Source organism: Phodopus roborovskii, unplaced genomic scaffold (assembly GCF_943737965.1).
Source record: "Phodopus roborovskii unplaced genomic scaffold, PHOROB, whole genome shotgun sequence".
Classification (NCBI taxonomy): Eukaryota; Metazoa; Chordata; class Mammalia; order Rodentia; family Cricetidae; genus Phodopus; species Phodopus roborovskii.
In genome coordinates, this window is record NW_026126448.1 from 9,262,164 (window position 1) to 9,270,455 (window position 8,292).

Sequence of the window (8,292 nt, forward strand, 5' to 3'; positions counted from 1 at the left end):
AGATGGCACAGGTAAAAACATACTCATAATAGCACACATCTGTAAAGGGACAGCTTTCTTTCTTTCTGGTTGTGTTGTTTTGTTTCTGGTTTTTGGTTTTTTTTTTTTAAAGACAGAATCTCACTATGTAGCTCTAGCTGTCCTAGAATTCAATATGTATATCAGGCTGGCCTTGAACTCACAGAAATTAGACTGCCTCTGCTTCCCAAGTGCTGGGATTAAAAGCATGTGCCACTATGCCTGGCTACAACTTTGTGTAATTTTTTTTTTCTTTTTTAAGCAGAGTTTAACTATGTAGCCCTGGCTGTCTTAGAACTTAATATATAGACCAGGCTGTCCTTGAACTCACAGAGATCCACTGGTCTCTGCCTTGCCAGTGCTATGATTAAAGGCGAGGACCACTATGCCCAGACTTAATATTAGTTTTTAAATAAATGTATGTGCCTACATGAGTCTGTGTGTACCATGTGTGTGCAGGTGCCTATAGAGGCCAGAGTCTTCTGGAATCCCCTGGAGCTTGTGGTTGTGAGCTACCTGGTATGGGAGCTGGGAACCAAACCCAGATCCTTTGCTAGGACAGTAAGCTCTCTTAACCACTGAGCCACTCCCCTCTGGTTCTCTCCTTTTACTGTGAATCTCAGGTGTGTGCAGCAAAGTACTTTACTCGTTGAGCCATCCCTCTAGCCCATGTAGATTCTTTTGCCTGCTCAAGTCTGTTATTGAAACCCTCTAGTACAGTGATTCTCAACCTTCCTAAGGCTGCGACCCTTTGATACAGTTCCTCATGTTGTGGTGACCCCAACCATAAAATTATTTCATTGCTGCTTCATAACTGTAATTTTGCTGTTACAAATCATAATGTAAATATATGATATGCAGGATATCTGATATGCAACCCCTGTGAAAGGGTCGTTTGACCCCTAAAAGATTCATGACCCACAGGTTGAGAACCACCACACTAGTGTATTTTTCAACTATTTTAATTTTCCACTTCAGAAAGTTTGGCTCCTTAAAGTTCCTCTCGCTGTTACCCTTAAATTCTTCCTGCATTGTTTTTTTTTTCTGACTTTTAGTGAATTGCATTTGTACTGAGAAACACTTTCAATAATCACCCCAGCTTCCTCTTCTTCTCCTCCTCCTCTTCTTCTTTTTCTTCTTCTCTTTTCTTTCTTTCCTTTTTTTTTTTTTTTTTTTTTTTTTTTTTTTTAAGACAGGGTCTCTCTACATAGCCCTGGCTGTCCTGGAACTCACTATGTAGACCAGGCTGACCTCAAACTCAAAGATGTACCTGCCACCTGCCTTTGCCCACTAAATGCTGGAATTAAAGGCATGTGCCATCACATCTGCCTGGAGATGGCTTTTCTCACTACCATTAGTTCATAATCTCTTGCGCCCCCTGGTGTCCACTTCAGTCCTGCAGGCACCCTGTCACTACAGCAGCATGCTTCAGAGTGATTATGCTGAATTACATGTTTAAGGTTTTTTTTTTTTTCTTTTTGTTTCTTGAAACAAGATCTCACTATGTAGCTCTGCTTGTCCTAGAACTCTATATGTAGATCAGGCTAGACTGACCCATAGAGATCTACCTGCCCCTGCCTCTCACATCCTGGGATTAAAGGCATGAGCATATGCTGGGTTACATATCTTAAATTGGGGTAAGCCTGGTCACACAGTTCTAGAAGAAGTGGGAGGGAGAAGAGGAAAAAAGGAGGAGGAGGGGAAGAAAGGTGTATGAAACACAAGTGCTTTGCAAACTGTAGAGTGCTCTATAAATGAAAGGGAACCATTTGAGAAGTCTACATTTGAAACTTATTAAATTGCATTTACTTATTGTGTGTGTACACGTGTGCCATGCTACAAATGAGGTTAGAAAGTAACTTACAAGAATCAGCTTTCTCCTTCCAACTTGTGGGTCCTGGGGAATCAAGTTCAAGGCATCAAGCTTGGAAGCAAGCACCTTTACTTACTGAGCCATCTTGCCAGCCCAGTCTTCTATAGTTTTAATCAAGCACTGGGCAGTTAATTCAATTTGTGGTCATTATCTTGGACAAGTCACTGACTCTGACAACCTGTTTCCATTTTGTGAAATGTGGATAAACTTTTTACCTTCCAGGGTACCTTCATTTGAGTGTAAAGTTCCTGGTATATCCCAGAGAGGCTGAGTGGCAGGGTCCCCATCTGCTAGATTAAGTCACAGGCTATACCAACACCAACTCTGGTACCGGAATCACTTTTTGGTAATTGGGTACAAATGAAGCACTCCTAATCCAGGAATGCAGGACCTCAGATTAACAAAGACATAGGAACGGGTATCTGTATTTGATAAAGGAAAGCTAGGTAAACACTAAACTTCCATGTGAGAAACTGCCATGTGAGACCAGGCCTAAATCAGATCACAGGAAACCAGGCAACCTTACTGTCCATCAGCTAGGGTCGTATCTACTGACATTAATGGCATACTACCATCCTGGGCTTTAAGAATTTTCATATTAACCCATTCCCAATCCCCTACTCCCTGCCACTGTCATTTTTCCTCGACACAAAAGTGCTCAATCAATAACCCTGTCCTCATCTTGATACTGACTTCCAAGATCAAAGAGGTCAAGGCTGTATCAAGAGGCCACACTAACACCCACCTCTAGGCCAGCCTCCTTCACAGACCAACAATGCATGAGTGAAAAAGCACACAGATTAGAGGTCAGGGTCTACACTGGCCCACCACACAGCCACCGGGTGACCTTACTTTCGATTGTTTCATCTTCTGCCCTTGAGGGTTTCTGAGGCAACCAAAGGAGATAAAGAATGGCAGGTACAACCAACAGCCTGTAGTGGATGTTCAAATGACTCATTTCCTTTCCCCTCTTCTTTAAAGTTCCAGAGGCTCAGCCCGCTATCCTTCTCGTTTCAAAGGAGCCGCCATCTGTCTCCGAATTCAACTCCTTTGCAGAAAGGCTGCCCTGAACAATCTCCCCAACCCCCCACGTCTCCAAATAAGCACACAGGTTCTTCTCATTGAGGTGTTTTACTGTTGATCACTGAAGGGACAGATGCAAGCTCGGGTGAGGAAGACAGGTAACAAACATGGGGAGTGGAGGGTCCCTGGGTTATGGGTCCCTGAGGCTTTCTATCCATTCTTACTGAAGAACCGCAAGCGTCTTCACAGACAGAAGAGGCCTCTTCAATAGGAGGACCACGCCCCCCCACCCCAGGGCTCTAGAAGTTGATAGGGGATGAGGCACAGCAGGTAGGAACTCACAGGCCACTGCAGTGTGTCTGCAGACAGTGACACCACCTCAGGCACTTCCCACAAAGCCAGGGGACTGGTGTCCCAGTGACAAGAACATGTCCTGAGCCTATCCCACTTTCTCTACCCCTGAGGAAGTGAAGACTGGGCACTCTGATTCTCCAAGGCAAGAAACTGCCTGAGAGGAGGCAGGGTTCCCTGATTCCAAAGGCAACAAGGGCCCATTCTACAAAGTAAAGGGTTTGCAGCCAAGGTGGCCGCAGCAGGTGCTATTTAAATGCCTTCTCCTGTCAAGCAGGGTTCCCCTTTAGCAAGAATCTTTCTCCTCCTGCTCACCCAAGTGTGTTTTCTGGTGTCGGATGAGGTTCGAGCTTCGGGAGAAGTGTTTCCCACACAGGGTGCACCGGTATGGCTTCTCCCCTCTGTGCGTTCTCTGGTGTGCACCAAAGTTGGAGATATCACTGAAAGTCCGCCCACACTCGGTGCACTCGTAAGGCCTCTCACCTGTGTGGGTACGATGGTGCACCCCAAAGCTGGAGCTGTTGCTGAAGCTCTTCCCACACTCAAAGCAGATGTAAGGTGCTGGCTCCAGGTGGGTTCGGTGATGGACAGCCAGCGTGGCACTCTGGCTGAAGCTCTTGCCACAAATGTCACAGCGGTATGGCCGCTGGCCCAGGTGATCTTGCTGGTGTGTAGTGAGGTCTGAGCGCCGCCGGAAACTCTCCTGACACTTGGCACATTGGTAGTGCTTCTCTTCCAGGTGGATCCTCTCGTGCCGAATGCGGTTGGAGCTTCGGGAGAAGCTCTTGCCACACTCTGAACACTTGTATGGCTTCTCACCAGTGTGGATCCGCTGGTGTGTTCTGAGGTTGGAGGTATTGTTGAAGGTTTTGCCACACTGCACACATACAAAAGGCTTCTCATCCACCTCTGGGCTTGAAAAGGCAATGGGGTTCCCAGGACCCTCGGCTGGGGCAGAGACTGTCTGCCATGGCATTTTGGGATGTGTTCCTTGAAGTCCCTTCGACAGGCTTGCCTGCCCATGTTCCTCCTCGGATGCAATCTGAGAACCCTCTGAGCCATCCACTCTCCAAGGCTTCCCCCCTTCCCCATCCTCAGGCAGGTGTGCTTCTGGACTCTGCTCCTTCTCACTGCTCATCTCTGAACCCTGAGAATGGACACAAATGTTCAACACCTTTATTCCTTGGGTCAAGCCATAAGACCACAGAGAATCTTGCATTCCAGTTGAAGCAATGTATATCTCCCCCAGGAATAACCTCAACTAACTGGAATGCTTGTAAATGCCTTTATTTACTTAACTTTCAAGTGACAAACTTTCACAGATAATTAAGGCCACCCACCACTAACGGATGTCTCTGTGCAATTTGAATGTCACTCTTCTTAATACCATTAAACAATGGCACCCTAGACTATAATTTATGTGTAAGTAAGGTGCTTCCATTTAGAGATGAATTAAATTTCTTCCTGTCAAGTAGCCATCTATTCACTGATTCTGAAATGAACATAAATAACTAGAAATAGTTACTTACGAGGCCCAACTTCTGAATAGTCTTACTGCTCTGCTAGCCCATTCCTCTCTATACCATACCATAGTCTACCAACTGGTTAACAGGACCTACTGCAGGACATGAGCTGTCTGTCATGACACATCAGTGCCAACTTCTGCATCACACAGGCTTATACACACATAGCTACATTCTTATATGACATACAGCTATACTCACACCAAACACAGGTATCAGCTATACACACTACATACACATTCATATCACACATACAATCAACAGACTGACATCAGTCACAGAGAACACACACACATCTTTATCAGATCCAGCCACATCAGAAGTATATCCAAAACGCTTGTCATGCCTTCTCGTGTCTACTCTCATCTACAATTCCTTAGAAATCTCCTGATTGTGTCCACTTTCTCCTTTGTAACAGAATGTTATACTTATTATTGTAGTAACTTGCCAGTACAAGGCTGGGTGCTCAATTGTTTGGTTTTTTTGAATGGGAAAGTAAATGATGAGAACTTTAATTTCTGCCCCTATTGACTCTACCTAGAGCTTTTGGGATCTATATACAAGGAGCTATGTGGCCTTAATTAATTTAATTTTTTCTCTATGTAGCCGTAGCTGTCCTGGAACTCTCTGTGTAGACCAGGCTAGCCTTGGATTCACAGAGATCCACCTTCTTCTGTCTCCTGAGTGCTAGATTTAAAAGTGTGTGCCACCATGACCAATTGTACACTCTCTTTCAAAGCTACTGAGATCATATTTTACCATGTGTCTATCCAAGGCTGAATGCTGGGTAAATATGAGTAAAAAGACTGCCCAGGCATAGTGGCACATGCCTTTAATCCCACCACTTGAGAGGCAGAGGCAGGCGGATCTCTGTGCATCCAAGGACTGCCGGCCTACACAGCAAGGAACAGTCAGAGCTACATGGTAAGACTCTATCTCAATAAACAAACTAATAAATAAATAAAAGGACTGAACTGGGGACTGGAGAATTGGTTCAGTGCTTAAGCACTTGCTGCTCTTGCAGAGGACCCAGATTCAGTTCCCAGTACCCTTATCAGGTAGCTCATAACTGCTTGTAGCTTCATCTCTAGGGGATCTCATGCCCTCCTCCGGTCTCCACAGGCACCTGCGCACATGTGGTGCACATGCATATATTCAGGTGCACACACATACATTTTTAAAACAGAGGTAGAAAAATTACTCAGTAAGTAAAAACACTAGTGACTAAGCCTGACTCTGACTTTGATCCCCAGGATCCACATGGAAGGAACCAACTCCTGCAAGTGGTCCTCTGAACCCCAGTGCACACCACGGCAGTTACAAGTACACACATGTACACACACACACACACACACACACACACACACACACAGTAAATAAATTGTTTTTCTTTTTTTTTTTAAATAGTAAAATGACTTAGGATTGGATTATGGACCGATAAGACTGATTAGCTATGATTAAAAGCACTTGCCACAGAAGCCTGACAAGCTGAGTTCAATGCTGGAACCCACAGTAAAAAGACCTGACCCTGAACATTGTCCCCTACCTCCACATACAAGCTATGATGCTTATGCATGTGTCCCTCCCATTACCTCCCCAATAAATAATAATAAATACAATTTTAATAAGATTTAAGATTATGATTACCACCCTCATACAGTTATAACACAATAGAATGAAACAGATCACGAACACAATATTGAACGTTAAGTTCCAGGGACGAGACAGTGTCTCAGCCACATCTGTACCCATTCTTCATGGCCCAGCATGGCACATGACACATGCACAGGCGTCAATCATTAACATTTTCTTAAGGTCCTACAAAACATTAGACCTATAGATGAACACTCCATATGTATCATTTCAATTGTTTTTACAACTTTTCTTTTTTTGGAGACAGGGTCTCACTATGTAGTTCTAGCTGTCCTGGAACTCACTACACAGACTAAGCCAGCCTCTGTCTTGTGAGCGTTGGGATTAAAGGCATGTGCCACTGTGTCTGGCTTAACTATTCATTTCTCATGCTTATTTTTTGCAAATGATGAAACTGAAACTCATAGAAATTAAGTCATTCACCCAAGAGCACATAGTAATTGAAAGCTTATACTCGGGCACAATTGAAGCCTAAAGTCACCACTACAAAGCTGAAGTTTTCACACCAGCACTGGAGGGAGAAAGGGAAGAAGAGGAAAAGTGCTACGGCAGTTAGGAGCACACAGAGACTCCTCTGAAGAGGGCAGGGAATCAGCTTCATAGAACTATGACTTGCAAGATGGATGGATGAGCAATGCCGGCACTGGCAGGTACAGGGAGTCCATTACGGGCTGAAGATAAAATGCCGCTAAAATACAAGGTCATATTCACATTGCACTTCAAAGACCTGACTGAGAAGAGACCTAATGCATATTGGGCTTTCTTCCTTGGGGCTCACCCGCACAAGTCTGGAGCGAGCGTGCAGAGACCAGTTTTAAAAACAAGCCAAGAAGACGGGGTTTGGGGATCACAAAAGATGAAGGATGTGAACTTGGATTAGAAGGGAGAGACCAACCAATGTTCTGAAAGATTAAAGTACCAGATCTGGATACAAGTCAAGAGCACCGCGGGTAGTTTGGAAGGACCAGGGACAAGGCATGGAAAATAAGGAGCTACACAGCGGGTCAGAGATGCATCAAAGGAGCCAGAGTCTGAAGTGTCGGGAGAGGGGACAAAGGCTGCAGAAGTGTTCAAAGAGGCTGTCTGAGTGGGAAGGGCAGGGGAAAGTTGGAGAAGTCAGGCTACAGCGTCCTGGAAGGCAGGAGCTGGGTTCAGAGATGTCAATGGGCTTGGGGCTGGAGGCAGAAGAGCACGAGGGGCGACCTTGGAGGCACGGTGTATGTCAGGGGCATGGAGTGGTCCAAGGCCAACAGTAAGGGCGGGAGGGTAGCTAGGCTGGGCCGTCCGAGGACTCGTACGGGGAGGGACGCACAGCCCCCGGCGGCCTTTGGAACCCGCGGAGCAAAACAGCAGCTTCCAAGCCCTTTGAGAGAGCGGAGGCGCCACGCTCCGAGCGTCGCATCCGCCTCCCCCCAAGTCACCTCAGCACAGCCGTGACCCACCTCGCTCCCGCAGCTCGATCAGGGACAGCGCCGCCTCGGTGGGCGGAGGAAGAAGCCGGAGCCGGAACTCAGAGAGGACCCGCCTCCTCCGCGTCAGGATTGGATTCTAGGATCATCCTTCCTCTCTACGGCCAATAAACATTGGCCTAAGGCGCGGCATACTGGGAGGTGTAGTCCTGAGGAGGTTTGCGTAGCTAAAAACATTTGCCCGCTTGCCGGCTTCAGAACACAGCTGTGAACCTGTCTTCGCTTCTAAGGTCATCAGGTTTCTTTTCTGTTTTACTTTTGAAATGGTGGCCCTCGATAGAAGCCTCGCACTTCATTTAAGGTTTATAGTTTAAGATTAAAAGAGCATGTATCTGGGAATAAATTTAAAGATAAGTATTCTGATTTTTTTTTTTTGTTCAAG

General features: G+C 45.8%; 1 protein-coding gene across 1 annotated transcript; it reads right to left on the reverse strand.

Moving 5' to 3' along the window:
- Nucleotides 1–3,197: 3,197 nt before the first annotated feature.
- Nucleotides 3,198–7,985, reverse strand: Znf691 (zinc finger protein 691). The gene is made up of 2 exons (XM_051188639.1): nt 7,884–7,985; nt 3,198–4,412 (listed from the first exon to the last, which is right to left on the reverse strand). The coding sequence occupies exon 2, from the start codon at nt 4,401–4,403 to the stop codon at nt 3,552–3,554; it is 852 nt and encodes a 283-aa protein (XP_051044596.1). The 5' UTR covers nt 4,404–4,412; nt 7,884–7,985; the 3' UTR covers nt 3,198–3,551.
- Between the last annotated feature and the right edge of the window lie 307 nt (nt 7,986–8,292).

Coding starts and splice junctions, on each gene's coding strand:
- Znf691 (XM_051188639.1), bottom strand. CDS start 4,403: ATGAGCAGTGAGAAGGAGCAGAGTCCAGAAGCACACCTGCCTGAGGAT.